Raw genomic sequence first — 15,842 nt, 5'->3', positions numbered from 1 at the left:
TTTTATTCTGGTAGTCACAGGAAGATGGAATCTTGTAACCCTGTGATCACTTCCATGATTAGGTGAAAGAGAGCCTGGGAGTTTTAGAGAGGTTCTGCTGTAAAGAAGGCAGAAAACAATAGCTAGCTGTCTCAGGTCACTGATATAAACCTTTGATCAGACAAATGAATCTTGTAGGCATTTCTCATAGAGAGGAGATTGCTTATCGATCTATATCAAAAAATTCATGCAATTCCTGGGCAGTGGAGAGTATTTTCAAGCAGAGTTAATAATCTGATTGCTGTCCTGTCTAGTGCAATTCACTGATCCCAGAGCTCTAATCAGTCTGGGGTCTTGCAGTCAAATGTATCTCTGGGGGACGGGGGAGGAGGGAGGTGGGTCAGAGCATCCTCTGGGGGGGGGGACGGAGGCGGGTCAGAGCATCCTCTGGGGGGGGGGGAGGGAGGTGGGTCAGAGCATTCTCTGGAGGGGAGGAGGAGGAGGCAGATGTATCTCTGGGGGGGGGGGCGAGAGGGCTGATCATTGTCTGGTGGTGGGGGGGGAGGCTTGATCGCTCACTGGTGGGGGAGGCAGATGGATCTCTGGTGGAGGGCAGGGGTGTCCACTGCCACTCTGCAGGTGATTGGTGGGGAGGGTGAGGGGCAGGGGTGTCCGCTGCCACTCTGCGGGCAATTGGTGGGGAGGGAGAGGGGCAGGGGTGTCCGCTGCCACTCTGCGGGCGATCCCTCCTCCCCACTGGAGGAATGAATCCCTTCTCCACTCCAGGAGGATGATCTGGGTCAGAGAGCCGTTGCAGGCTCTGAACCCACTTCGGAGGTTCCCCTGCAAAATAAAAATCGGCTTTGGATTTTTATTTTGCAGATCGCTAAAAGAGCGGATCCGGAACGGAACAGAAGAAGGTAAAATGGGAATTGATGATAGAGTTGGGCGGGCGGTTCATTAAATCGATTTAAATGCATGCTAATGCATTTAAATCGTCAGGCCACCCGATCCGCGCCCGAATCGGGTGCCGGTAAAGTCACGATTTGCTCGGACGTGGGTGCAGATCGTGATAAAGGCCTCACACCCGATTTTACCGTGATTTCGCGCCCGAAAACGGGCGCAAATTGTTGGTAAAATCGGGCCCATAGTGAAGCTTTTCATCTTGTACTCATCAGGACACTTTGAAAGAATACTATACATGGGAAAACAACACTTTATACTGCATAAGAAGAGAATGCTGATTGGTTGGCGAGTGGACTGCAGAGCATTGTTTGAAATTCAAACCAGGCCGTTTGACTCTGATAGGTCAAGACACTGAGGAATGAATCAACAACTGGCTGTCACTTATTTAGCTAGTTGAAACCGGTACAATGTGTGTACCTGTTCTTTCTGTCTGCAAGGTATGGCGCCTTGTTCATTAATATATGTAGCTTTCTGTACACACAAATGTGCCACACTTTGAACCAAACTGACAACATGAAATTGGTTGTCAGTGTCATTCTTAGCACACTGATGGTTATTAAGCAAATGTTGTCATCTAATGTTGGACACTGAGTTTTGAGTTTTACAAGTATGCGTTGGTTGGATACAGTCTGTTCCTTGTCCATTGTGAACAGTGGCTGGGACGTGCTCTTTGATACGATCTGCCAGTCTTTGGGATGGATGCCCCATACCTCTGGCATCTCACTGGCACTGAAATTCATAAACCTCAGAACTGATTTACGTGGGGGGTTGTCTGTATGTGTGAATGGGTCAATAGTCCATGCGGTGGAAGGTCGGTTTAAAGCTAGGCATGGATTATACTCTTTAATTGCAGACTAATAAAGAATGAGTTAACTTGCATTTAAACAGTGCCTCTCCTGTCCTCAGGAAGCTTCAAGAGTTTTAGAAACAGTGGGTGGGATTTTCTGGACAAAAAAAAATGGAAAGTCCCGCCCAAGGTCAACGGACTTTTCCAAGGTCCCTCCCTCGCTCTCTCCAATTCCTGTGGTGGGTGGAACGGGAAAATCCACCCCATGAGTTTGTGTTTTGTTAGAAACGTCAAAGAAAATCTAAGTGTTGGTGAATTGTTCTGGTTGCATTGCCTGAGGGATGAATATTAATTGGATGACAGGAGAACTTTGTGCTCTTCAACGAGAAGCAAGGAAATGTTGATACCAGTTGATCAGGAATACAGGGTGTCAATTTAATACCTCAGCCTGGGGTAACACCTGCAACACTGCAGCACTCTCCAAATACTGCGCTGAAACGTTAGCCCAGGCTCCTGTCTCAGATTCTGGAGTGGGATTCGAGAGGGAAGGGACAGTCAATCAGCCGAGAGCAAGCTGATTGTTCCAGGAGAAAAACACCGTGCAGGCCTGGTGTGATGGTGAGTGTAATGGTCCGTGTGACACTAGACTGTATAGCGTAAAATCATAGAATCCCCACAGTGCAGGAGGCCATTTAGCCCATCAGGTCTGTACCAACTCTCTGACAGAGCATCTCACCCAGGCCCTATTCCTGTAACCCCACGTATTTGCCATGCTAATTTATTTACCTAGCCAGCATGTCTTTGGAGTGTGAGAGAAAACAGGAGCTCTTGGAGGACACGGGGAGAACATGCAAACTCCACACAGACAGTGACTCAAAGCCGGAATCGAACCTGGGTGCCTGGCACTGTGAGGCAGCAGTGCTAACCACTGCCACCGTGAGTCTGGTGTTTGATTCACAGCGTGTGTTGTGATAGTTGATCCCAGTAGCACAGCGGGGAACGGACTGTGATTGCTGCATTTGGACTCAATGTTCCTGGAAATTACTTGAATGTGGACAGGGCGAGGCTCAGCTGTACAGCATCCTCATGGTTGAATAGCTTACTGACTCTCGGCTTAGACATGAAGAATGTCTAATACCTGAGTAAAATAACATTGGATATTGGTAACACAAAGCAGAACATCAGCAACTTCAGGATGGAGCAAGAGAAACTGCTCTGGGACAACAGAATCACCCAACGATTTCATTCAAATAAAAAGCTGAGCTGATGGAAGGGACGGTTATTTTTATCAGCAGTTTACAATCGAATTTCAGTTGTTTTCCTTCCTTTCAGTTTTTTAACTCACCGACAATGACGACAATAGGCCGTCTGACAATGTTAGCTAAAACAAATATGTGGACATTCTGATAGATATTTGTAAAAGCTTGGCCCACAGACGATCGCGGATCTGCGGATTTAATCACATTCTGCCATTCTTGATCCCAAATCTGTTTAAAATAAAACAAATTAATGTTGCAACAGGAAAGTCACCAAGAAAATTAGATCAAATCAGTTACATGAAAAATAGCAAATGAGCTCCCTACATTCTGAAACCTCACCATTGAGGGCAAGTGGACTATCCCCAAAAATAACACCTTCCCTTTACAGAAAAAGGAGTCAAATTAGGAATTTGATATTTATCAGACCTCTACTGACTCAAATCTTCAAATGATTTGTTTTTCAGAGCTGTAAGCCATGTATCAAGTTTAATATGCAAAGTGGATGCAGTGGGACAGTGTGTTGGGGCCCTTACAGACACCAGAGGACATTTGGACAGTATCTATGGGGAGAAACAGTGTTAATGAGCTGGATTTAATGGAGCCCATGATGTGGAGATGCCGGCGTTGGACTGGGGTAAATACAGTAAGAAGTTTAACAACACCAGGTTAAAGTCCAACAGGTTTATTTGGTAGCAAAAGCCACAAGCTTTCGGAGCCTTAAGCTCCTTCTTCAGGTGAGTGGGAATTCTGTTCACAAACAGGGCACATAAAGACACAAACTCAATTTACAGAATAATGGTTGGAATGCGAATACTTACAGCTAATCAAGTCTTAAAGGTACAAACAATGTGAGTGGAGAGAGCATTAAGACAGGTTAAAGAGATGTGTATTGTCTCCAGACAGGACAGCCAGTGAGATTCTGCAGGTCCAGGCAAGCTGTGGGGATTACAGATAGTGTGACGTGAACCCAATATCCCGGTTGAGGCCGTCCTCATGTGTGCAGAACTTGGCTATCAGTTTCTGCTCAGCGACTCTGCGCCGTCGTGTGTCGTGAAGGCCGCCTTGGAGAACGCTTACCCGAATATCAGAGGCCAAATGCCTGGACTTGCAGACTCTCACTGGCTGTCCTGTCTGGAGACAATACACATCTCTGTGATGGGGCAAAAGACAAGAGATTCCATTTCAGGTTTGATTGATGTTCTTGATCACTGTATCACAAAATAAAAAGATCCACTGTTGGAAACACCATGAAGGAAAATGGGAAATATTCATCAATAATCCCCCAGCATCCCATTCATATTAAAACAGGATTGAAATAAAACCCCAGAAATACTGTTGTATTATTTATCCTGCTGATATTCCAGTCAGTAACTGACCTTTTCCTTGAGTTTTAGTCACCTTCTCACAAACAGTCCACAAATGTTTCTTTGTAAAACCTTTCTGTTCATTGTCATGAGGAATGATTGTGTTGGAGAATGACATACCTCTCATCTCAGGCTCCAGTCAAGCATCAAACACTCTCAACACAGCTAAAACCAGAGTAATACTAATAATCGAGCCTTCAGACCAGATAATGCACTTTTAACCCATCAGGTTGTGGAATTTATACCAATGTTTTCTTACAACAACAACTTGCATTTATTTAGCACTTTTAACAAGTGTTCAGCCCAGCCACTGGCAGGGGAAAGCCAGTGTGTATGTGGCCAGCTGCCAAGCCAGTTAAATGGAGCGGGTTAACAGCAGCAAGGTCTGAGACACCACTTGTCAAATCCAGGGGCTGATATGAAGGGTGATGAAGTGAGGTAATGCATTTTGGAAGGTCTAATACAGATAGGAAATATACAGTAAATGGCAGAACCCTTAGGAGTATTGATAGGCAAAGGGATCTGGGTGTACAGGTGCACAGGTCACTGGAAGTGGCAATGCAGGTGGAGAAGGTAGTCAAGAAGGCATACGGCATGCTTGTCTTCATCGGCCAGGGCATTGAATTTAGAAATTGGCAAGTCATGTTGCAGCTTTATAGAACCTTAGTTAGGCCGCATTTGGAATATAGTGTTCAATTCTGGTCGCCACACTACCAGAAGGATGTGGAGGCTTTGGAGAGGGTACAGAAAAGATTTACCAGGATGTTGCCTGGTATGGAGGGCATTAGCTATGAGGAGAGGTTGGAGAAACTTGGTTTGTTCTCGCTGGATTGACGCAGGTTGAGGGGCGACCTGATAGAAGTCTACAAGATTATGAGGGGCATGGACAAAGTGGATAGTCAGAAGCTTTTTCCCAGGGTGGAAGAGTCAATTACTAGGGGGCACAGGTTTAAGATGTGAGGGGTAAGATTTAAAGGAGATGTATAAGGCAAGTTTTTTACCCAGAGGGTGGTGGGTGCCTGGAACTCGCTGCCGGGGGAGGTGGTGGAAGCAGATACAATAGTGACTTTTAAGAGGCGTCTTGACAAATACATGAATAGGATGGGAATAGAGGGATATGGTCCCCGGAAGGGTAGGGGGTTTTAGTTAAGTCGGGCAGCATGGTCAGTGCAGGCTTGGAGGGTCGAAGGGCCTGTTCCTGTGCTGTAATTTTCTTTGTTCTTTGTTCTTTGACCATGTGGTAACCCCCAGCCATACAAAACTAAGACAAATTAGAGGGGCCACTGATCATCACAATCTTTTCATTAAGCAATGGATAAATACCTGACAGAAAAATGTGAAAGTAAATGTTACAAATGCACAACAGACTGTTCATCATTTTAAAAAGATGCATTTAGGGTATAGTCTTTCAATTCAGGTAAAGGATTTGTAATATTCATCTAGCTTCTCCTGTCTTTGATGTTGGCAGACTTGCTGTGCCTTAACTGTTTTTTATTTTTGTTCGGATATTGAACATTTTCAGTTTTTAAATTTTATCTCTGAAATTGGAATGCTTTGGGGAATTTGAAAATTCTCTCAATGCAGCAGGGAAGGAGACAAAAGATTTGAGAAAATATTTTTTCACTCAGAGGTTGGTGAGAATCTGGAATGCGCTGCCTGGGAAGGTAGTGGAGGCTGGAAACCTTACAACCGTTAAAAAATATTTGGATGAGCACTTGAAATATCATAACATTCAAGGATATGGGACAAGTGTTGGAAATTGTGATTAGCGTGCCTTTAGTGGTAGTTATTGTCAGTGCAGACTCGATGGGCTGAAGGGCCTTTTCTGTGCTGACTTTATGAAGTTGTTGGGGTGATTGTAACTCTGTGTGCTGACCATGAGTAACTGGACATTGGCCGATTAATTCACATCCAGTCTTCTCTTTATTTCCACTGGTCTTATAAAATGAAGAATAGGAAAGATTTCTAACCTTACCTCAGATTCCTGACACAGAGCTGGCTCGAGAACTCCCTGGGCTTTTCTGTACTCTGCCCACAGTCTCAATTTGAAGTTTGTGTCTTGTGTTTTGACCAGTGCTTCATGGAAGGTCTTCTGCAGGACAAGATCTGTGTCCTCAACTCCCCACATATAGAGAGAGAGGGAATGCAGGAGACTGTTCCCTTCTCCTGCCCAAGAGGAAGTATGGTTATAAACACTATGCAAACAAAACTATTAAACTACTCATTAGCAAAGGCAGAGAGGGTTCAGCAAATGATTTGAAAGTCAGATATCTCTATTGATCATGATAATTTCTGACAAAAAAACTGTCAGCCAATTTGACTGCTACCTCTGAATAGCTGGAACCCTCAGACCCAGGACTAAGTGCACTTGCCTCAGATTGTCATGATGTGGAGTTGCCGGCGTTGGACTGGGGTAAGCACATTAAGTAGTCTCACAACACCAGGTTAAAGTCCAACAAGTTTATTTGGTAGCACGAGCTTTTGGAGTGTTGCCCCTTCATCAGATGATGAAGGGGCAACGCTCCGAAAGCTCGTGCTACCAAATAAACCTGTTGGACTTTAACCTGGTGTTGTGAGACTACTTACTCAGTTTGTCAAGATATTTAAAAACACATTGACAATTCCTGTTTTTTTAAAATTTGCAGGCAAATTACAAAAATTCTACAATTCTAAATGATGGAAGAATTTGTGCCAATCTGATTTTGGAGTTAGCTGCAAAACTGGGCACCCAGATTAGTTCAGGGGATGAATCTTAACAAGCTGATGTAGGATGATAAGAATTTTGAGATAAATCAAAATTTTGTGCGTATGTCAGATAAAGAATTCAAAGCTAGAAGATTGACAAGTGGCTGGAACAGTAACTTTTCACTGGATATGATGCAGGATTGCACAAAGTAACCAAATATTGTCAAAGATCAGGAAAACTTAACATTAAAACTGTAGTCTGAGTGATAGTGTATGAAGAGCTGCCATCTGAGATTACTAAAAAGCTGTTGTTCTGAGGTACAGAATGACACAGAGCACAGAGACTGCTGGACGGTACAAAGAGTGAGAACGTTAAGAGATGACCTCACCAACCAGACTCAATCCCCCTTTTGCAATCTCCTTGTTTCTAAGCAACTGAAATTATATCAGCTGTAGGGACTTAGGGCAGTTTTCCGAGAGCTCAAATTCGTAACTTTTCAAACTCCAGTTGGGTAATTCTTTACTTCAATTTGCCGGATATTGTTTGTGTTTATATCTTCACTGTGAATTGTGAATGGCTGCATTTCGTGTCCCAAGGTTGGACATCAGGAAATTGGGACCCATCCCTGTAAAACCTGGCTGTGCTGGCTATTTCTATCATGTTTATTATGTATTGAAGAAATAATTAGGGGAGGCGTTAATGTCATGGTATTTTCACTACATGAATAATTCAGAGACTCTGGGTGATGCTCGAGGAGATTCTGGTTCAAATCCCACCACGGCAGATGGCGAATCCAAGAAAAAAATCATGAAACCATCACTGATTGTTGTAAAGACCCATCAAGTTCACTAATATACTTTAGCGAAGAAAACCTGTTGTCATTATCTATATGTGACTCCAGACCAACCGCAATGTGATTGACTCTTAACTGCTCCCTGAAATGGCCTAGCGAGCCACTCAGTTCAAGGGTAATTAGGGATGGGCAACAAATGTTAGCCCAGCCAGCAACGTCCACGCCCTATATATGTGACCTTTTATGTCACAAAAAGGACTTCATCAGCTGAAAGTGGAAACGAGATCTGGCTGCTTAGCTGGATCACTCCAAGCCTAAAATATTCACCCAATATCCACTTGATGCTAAAACTCTGACAACAATAAGTAAAAGCTGGTTCCAGACTGTAATTATTACCTCACCCAGGATGAGTGAAGGGTTTATTGATATCTAGTGCTAAGATACAGTACGAGGGATTTTTACAGTGCATCTGCTGTTACCACAGGGGCCTCCATAAAAGAAGAAACATGGAAAATGAAAGGAGAAATTATAGCAAGAATGAGGGATGAACAGCAGAGAGATAGTATTCCATTAACCTTCTTGATTATGTGATGCAGCTGCATGCTAATGTTTTGTGACTCCTGCACTAGAACACCCAGATCCCTCTGCATCTCGGAATTCTGCAGTCGCTCTCCGTTTAAATACTCTCTTTTCTTAATCCTTCCTGCCAAAATTCACAACTGGACACTTTCTCACATTATATTCCATCTGCAAGATGTTTGCCCACTCACTCAATCTGTCTATATCCATCTGCAAACTCCATATGTTTACTTCACAACATACTTTCCTACCTATGACTCTATGACTCTATATTTGTGTTGTCTGCAAATTTAGCTACCAAGCCTTTGCGCCCCTCATCTAAGTTATTGATGTAAATTGTGAAAGGTTGAGGACCCAGCACACCCCCCCCCCCCCTTGCAGAACTCCACTTGTCACATCCGACCAATCAGACAAAGACCCATTTATGCATACTCTTTGTTTTCTGCTAGCCAGCCAATCTTCAATGCGGTTAATATGTTACCCACTGCAGCATGAGCTTTTATGTCTTGCAATAAACTTTGGTGTGGCACCTTATCAAATGCTTTCTGGAAATCCAAATACAGTACATCCACACGCTCCCTTTTATCCACAGCACATGTTACTCCTAATAAATTGGTTAACCATGATTTCCATTTCATGCTGACTCTTCCTAATTAACTTGAGCATGCCTAAAATTCCAGCTACAACCTACTTAATGATCAATTCTAACACCTTCCCCATGACAGACAGCAAGCCAAGTGGCCTATAGTTTGCTGTTTTCTGCCTCCCTCTCTCCCTTCCTGAATAGAGGGGTTATATTCGCTACTTTCCAGACTGATGAGACCTTTCCAGAATTGAGTGAATTTTGGAAAATTGGAATAACTGTGTGTATTTATTAGCTACAAGAACAATGAACATATATACAGTAAAGGATTCTCATATGGAACTGTCTCCATGCTTGCTTCTACACACTGCTCTGTCCAACTCTAGACTGGCCCTGGGTGCAGATCATGTCCCTCTTACATCACTGTATGGGTGATACTGTACTCAGTCCAATGTTAACCCTATTTGTCCCATACCTTTGTACTACCCTCACTATCCCCTTATCACTCAATTCCTTCAGTACCCGAAAAGGTATTGACCTTCATTAGAATCTACTCAATAACTGAACAGCCACAGTCCCCTCGGGAGAGAATTCCAACCAGGTGAAGACATTTCTCCTCATCTCAGTCCTATTAGCTGAGCTTCATCTTTGGCTGGCAACACCTAGTTTTAGACATTCCAACAAGAGGAATCATCCTCACAGCCTCTACCCCATCAACACCGTTAAGAATTTTGTATGTTTCCATGAAGTCACCTTTCATTCTTCTAAATTCCAGGACAGGATTTCCCAAACTGGGTTCCGCGGAACCTTGGGATTCTGTTGGGAATGTTCTGGGATTCCAGACTAGGCTGTTGTATAAAATATGGAAAATGCTATGAAGTTGCTTGTCCAATCAGAGGCTAGTTTTTCCCTGTATTGGCTGCTGATGGGCTCAATGAGCCTCTCAATGCAATGAGAAGCCAGCCTCTGATTGGATAAACTGGGAACAGCAGGAAATTAAGTCCTCAAAGGGCCAGGCCAGGGTGAGGAAGAGGGAGAGAGCGGGTGGTGGAGTGTTCATAGGGCGGGAGGGGTAACAGCCATGGAGTTAGGGAGAGAGGGGTGAGAGTGTGTGTGTATGTGTGGTGAGATGGATGGGAGTGTAAGTGTGTGTGAGAGTGAGAGAGATGTGAGTGTGTGGATGTGTCTCCATGCATGTGAGAAAGAGAGGAGTGAGTGTGATGTATGTGTGTGTGAGTGTGGGTTTGTATGTTTGTAATCCAGCAACAGTCCTGATATTAAATTAATTTGTGAGCAAAAGAAGCAGCAACGCCTCCCATTAAAAATGAGAAAAAGATAAGATTTAAGCACTTTGTTGAATAAGAGAAGTTATTAATTATAATAAATATAGATAGGAATTAGAAATTATGTTGATCAATTTGTTTTAGTATTTTTGTATTTAGTATTGAGCAAAAGCAATGCTGTTTTGTGGTTTAATTCTTCAACACAATAGGAATGTTTCTGTGTTTCCCTCAGTACTCTTGGAAAGTCACAAGGGTTCGGTGGTTGGAAATGCTTGGGAAACCCTACTGTGGAAATACAGGCCTCATATGATATCATCACATATGATAAATGCTTCATCCCAGGAACCAGTTGGTGAACCTTTGTTACACTCTCTCTAAGACTTGAAGCATAGAAACTAGAAGCATGGCTGATCATCAAATTCAATATCCAGATCCCCCCCTTCCCCCCATATCCCTTGAGCTCTTTAACAAGTGTGTTTGTCCTTAGTCAGTGAGATCCTTGATTAATCTTCCTGCTCCTGATTCCTTTCTAAAGTATAAAAGAATACCACAACTGCCATTTAATGTTTTACTAATATTGTTTCCCATACATGTTCACTATGATTAAGACACTTATGGGATGCATGAGTTATTCCTCTCCCTTTTTTCTTGAATAACACCCCTTGTTTATAGTTACAGATCCTTGAGTGAGAGCATCAACTACTGCATAAATATGGCTGTCCTTTCTTTTTCTTTCACCTGTGACTGGACAGTGTTAAAACAGAATCCTACAACAGTGATCACATCCAGTCTGTCTTTGGACAGTAAATGAGGTTGTATTTCTGGCACTGGAGTTCTGAAACACACCTGAACAGCTGCTTCTCTCATTTGTCAATTCACAAAAAACATAGCCAAACTGTCCGATGCACGATGAATTGTGAGTTGTGGATTTGAGAATGCAATCACTGATTTCAGTTCTCACAGAGACTGTCTTCTTTTGGACAAGAATCCATCAACCTCAATCTCAACCTGAAATATTCATAATCATAAAATTCTATCCATAGAATATTCACTAATGGTATAATTGTATCCAGAGGTCTGTGCAACCTGACAACATTTAATATATTCATCTTAAAAATAGATGACAATTGTCTATATTCTGTACCATTGTTCAGCACAGTCTGTACATCCAGTGTTTTATTCAGATAAATTAAGTTTTAACATATAGTTCTCAGGTAACTTTAATCACCCTATGACAATACACTATGGTTCTAAAGTTTACTGAATTAAACATTTATCATAACAAGGTCACAGATATTTTGTTTATACCCACAATATTTCTGCAAGAAACATTAAATAGATTTTAATGTTAATCTACATTTCTGAATGAGAAAATGAGAATGGACAGGAATCTAACATTACCTCCTGGAGATCTGCATTTCTATTGTACATGTAAATATCTTCACCATGCAAACATTTTCTTTCCATTTTTCTTACCAGAAACTTTGAGTGGAAATTGCTTCCTGACCTCTTTACACCAGTTCAGTCTTTTGGCTTCTCGTAACTCTTTGCAAACAGCTCCATCCAGCAGCGCTTCTTCCACGATTCTCCTGAACTTGGACGCGTAACCCTTGGTGCTACATAAATGCACCGTGTGCTGGTGCAGCCTGTTTAGATGGTGGATAAGGGGCTCAGCACTCGTTGGTTTAATAATATCTTCACTAATCAATCCTCGCAATTTGACCGCTTTGATTAAATTGCTGTCTGCCAGTGTGTCGGGTAGAATTCCCTTCTTCTCCATATCAGCCGATCAGTACACAGCAGAGCTGGAAACCATGAGGGGAAGCGATCATTAACACACTGTTCACCGAGTCTATTCCACAACTCACTGCAACATGAAACCCAATGGCTGTCCGAACGCAACTTGGCAACCTATCAACTAACCCCAACTTTCACAAACTCCCTCCACTTTGATCAAGCTAGTTTTCTCTTTGCTGGGTTTAAATTGGGTTTATTGATTCCTCTGCATTGTGAAGCTGCCCTGTATTCACCCAGCCTTTAACTTCATGCTAACGTTGAACTGCGAATGTTCGACATGGGTGTGAGTGAGATGGGGACTTTCCACTTGGTAAGCTCCCTTTAACTCCTTGCTCGCCACAACCTGCTGCTCGTTTTTCCATTTCCTTCTCTGCACAGGCTTTGCAGGGGAAGGGGTTTCAGCTTGCTGAGATTCCAGTTATCATATTTGGGATCTTACATTCTGCTCTCCTCTCAGTTTTCTGGCCATGTTCACGATTGAATATGTGGGTTAACTGATTAATTCACCTCTCGCTCATTGGCTTTGAATAAGGGATTTTAAAAAACTAACATTCAGATTGACTCTGAGATCCTAGCGGGTTTTATTCAGTGGACATTGGCGCGAGGTTATTACTGATTAACACTGCCTGAAAGTGGTGTTGCCTGATTTAGCTATTGCAGCTGCAGTATTAATTAATCATTGTGTAACTACAGTATTAGATCATGGAGTTTGACAGCCCCAAGGGAGACCCTTCGGCCCATCGTGTCTGTGCCAGCCATCAAGCACCTATCCATTCTAATCCCATTTTCCAGTACTTGCTCAGTAGCCTTGTATGCTAGGATGTTTCAAGTCTCATCTCAATTCTTCTTAAATGTTGTGAGGGTTGCCGTCTCTACCACCCTTTCAGGCAGTGAGTTCCAGATTCCACCACCCTCTGGGTGAAAACGTTTTTCCTCCCATTCCCTCTAAATCTCCTGCCCCTTACCTTAAACCCATGCCCCCTAGTTATTGACCCCTCTACCGTGGGGACAAGTTTCTTCCTATCTATGTCTCTCATCATTTTGTACACCTCAGTCAGTCCCCCCCACCCCCCCCCCCCCCCCGCTCAGCCTTCTGGGCTGTACGGAAAACAACCCCAGTCTAACCAGCCTCTCTTCATTGCTGAAATGCCCCAGCCCAGGCAGTATCCTGGTGAATCCCCTCTGCACCCTCTCCAGTGTAATCATTTCCTTCCTATATTGTGGTGACCAGAACTGCACACAGTACTCTCGCTGTGGCCTAACCAGCATTTTAAACAGCTCCATTATAACCTCCATGCTATGCCTCGGCTAATAAAGGCAAGTATCCCATATGCCTTAATTACTTTATTTACATGTCCTGCTGTCTTCAAGGCTTTCCTGCTTGCTATTTACTATAGCACTGATTTACATATCGTCTGTGAACTAGCTGATCATACCCCACATTCATAGCTAGATCATGAATGTACAATACAAACAGCAAGGGACTTAGCACCGATCCCTGCAGTGCACCACTGGACACAGGTTTCCAGTCACAAAACCAACCTTCGACCATCGCCCTCTGCCTCCTGCCACTAAACCGATTTTGGATCCAATTCCCCAAATTGCCCAGAGTTCTTGCCTTCTTGATCAGCTTCCCAGGTGGGACCTCGTCAAAAGTTTTACCGAAGTCCATGTAGATGACATCAACTGCACAGTCCCCATCTACCCACCCAGTTACCTCCTTGAAAAATTCAATCTGCCCGACAAAGCCATGCTGACTATCCTCGATTAATCCTTGTTCTCCAAGTGGAGATTAATTCTGTCCCTCAGAAGTTTTTTCAATAATTTCCCTGCCACTGATGTTCGACTCATTGGCCTGTAATTATTTGGTTTTTCCCTACTTCCCTTCTTGAATAATGCCCCCACATTAGCTGTCCTCCAGTCTTCAGGCATGTCCCCTGTCCAACCGAGTCCAACGCCGGCATCTCCACATCATGTCCCCTATGGCCAGAGGGGATTTGAAAATTAGCGTCAGAGCCTTTGCAATCTCCCGCTTGCCTCACACAGCAGCCTGGGATACATCTCATCTGGGCCTGGAGATTTATCCACTTTTAAGCTTGCTAAAACTGCAAACACCTCCTTCCCGAAGTTGATCTGTTCAATTATATCACAATCCATACCCCACACCCCCCAATACTTACACTATTCTTCTTCACAGTGAACACAGATGCAAAATACTCACCTAAAACCTCACTTACATCTTTCAGCTCCAGGTAGGAGTTGCCAATGTGGTCCCTAATGGGTCCTACTCTCTCACTGGTTACCCACTTGCCCTTAATATACTTATAAAGCAGCCTGGGATTTATCTTTATTTTAGCCACCAGTGTTTTCGCATTTCACCCTCTTTGCTCCCTTAAGTTCTTTCCTAAGTACCCCCTTTCTATGCTCCGCTAGGGCATCTACTGTTTTCAGCCCCCTGTATCTGCCATAATCCTCCCTTTTTTTACTTATCCAATCCTGCATATCCCTTGACATCCAGGGCTCTCTGGACTTGTTGCTCCCACCCTTTATCTTAATGGGAACATGTTAGCATTGTACTCTCTCTATTTTCTTTCTAAATGACTCCCACTGTTCTGATGTGGATTTTCCTACAAGAAGCTGCTCCCTGTCCACTTTGGGCATTTGTCTCATCCAATTAAAATAGGTCTTCCCCCAGTTCAGAATCTTCATTCCCAGTCCACCTTTGTCCTTTTCCATAACTACCTTAAATGTTACTGAGTTGTGGTCACTATCATCAAAATGCTCCCCAACTGATAGTTCTACCACCTGCCCGGCTTTGAGCTCTAAAACTAAGTCAAGTACCACCCCATGTCTTGTAGGACTTTCTATGTGCTGGTTCAAAGCTCTCCTGGATGCACTTTAAGAATTCTGCCCCCTCTAAGCCTTTCACCCTCTGCCCATTCCTATTAATATTGGGGAAGTGGAAATCCCCTACTATTATCCCATTATTTTTACAGTTCTCTTGAGATTTGTCTACATATCTGCTCTTCTATCTCTCCCTGACTCTTTGGCGGCCTTTACTGCACCCTCAGCAACGTGACTGCATCCTTTTTGTTTTTAACTTCCACCCATATGGCCTCAATTGAGGGGCCAGCTAAGATATCATCCCTCCTCACTGCAGTAATTGATTCCTTGATCAACATCGCAATGCTACTCTTTTGCATCCCCATGTCTCACCTGAAGATTCTATATCCTGGAATATTGAACTACCAGTCCTGCCCCTCCCTCAACCATGTCGCTATGACAGCAATAATATCATACTCCCATCTGTTAATCGATGCCCACCCTCAATTTATCGGCCGTACCCGTAAGATTCCTTGCGATAAAATCAATGCCATCCCAGCCCTGCCATATTCCTTGTGCATTAACATGTCTATCTTTGTACTGCCTTCCAGACTGACTTAGTTTTTCTTCTCTATTTGGTTATCCATCACCGCACCACCACCCCCCCCCCCCCCCCGCACCCCCACCACTGCACCTCCACACTGTGACTCATCCACTTGCCAAATTAGTTTAAACTACCCCCAACAGCCCGAGCAAAACTCCCCACAAAGATGTAAGTGTAGTATTAATTAATGATTGTCTAACTATAATATTCAACACAAATCTGGAAACATGTGGTGGTTAATAATCGCTTGCTGCAAGATTTGTTTTTAGTGTCGACGGAGAATGAAATACCCATAAATATTTTTTTCACTTTAATAAATAATTATTATATCCATAACAA

At 43.4% G+C, this 15,842-nt stretch overlaps 1 protein-coding gene across 1 annotated transcript in view; it reads right to left on the bottom strand.

The window, feature by feature from the left end:
• LOC144508998 (tumor necrosis factor alpha-induced protein 3-like) overlaps nt 1-12,059 on the bottom strand; it is a 39,695-nt gene extending 27,636 nt beyond the window's left edge. Inside the window, exons 1-3 of the mRNA XM_078237222.1 lie at nt 11,756-12,059; nt 6,331-6,521; nt 3,078-3,219 (exon numbers count right to left, since the gene is read on the bottom strand). Coding sequence (XP_078093348.1) covers nt 3,078-3,219; nt 6,331-6,521; nt 11,756-12,059 — 637 coding nt within the window. The remainder of the gene's footprint in view (nt 1-3,077; nt 3,220-6,330; nt 6,522-11,755) is intronic.
• Nucleotides 12,060-15,842: the final 3,783 nt, after the last annotated feature.

Source organism: Mustelus asterias, chromosome 21 (genome assembly GCF_964213995.1).
Source record: "Mustelus asterias chromosome 21, sMusAst1.hap1.1, whole genome shotgun sequence".
NCBI classification, from domain to species: Eukaryota; Metazoa; Chordata; class Chondrichthyes; order Carcharhiniformes; family Triakidae; genus Mustelus; species Mustelus asterias.
The sequence above is the reverse complement of the archived record's forward strand: the minus strand, read 5'-3'. Positions and strand labels throughout refer to the sequence as shown.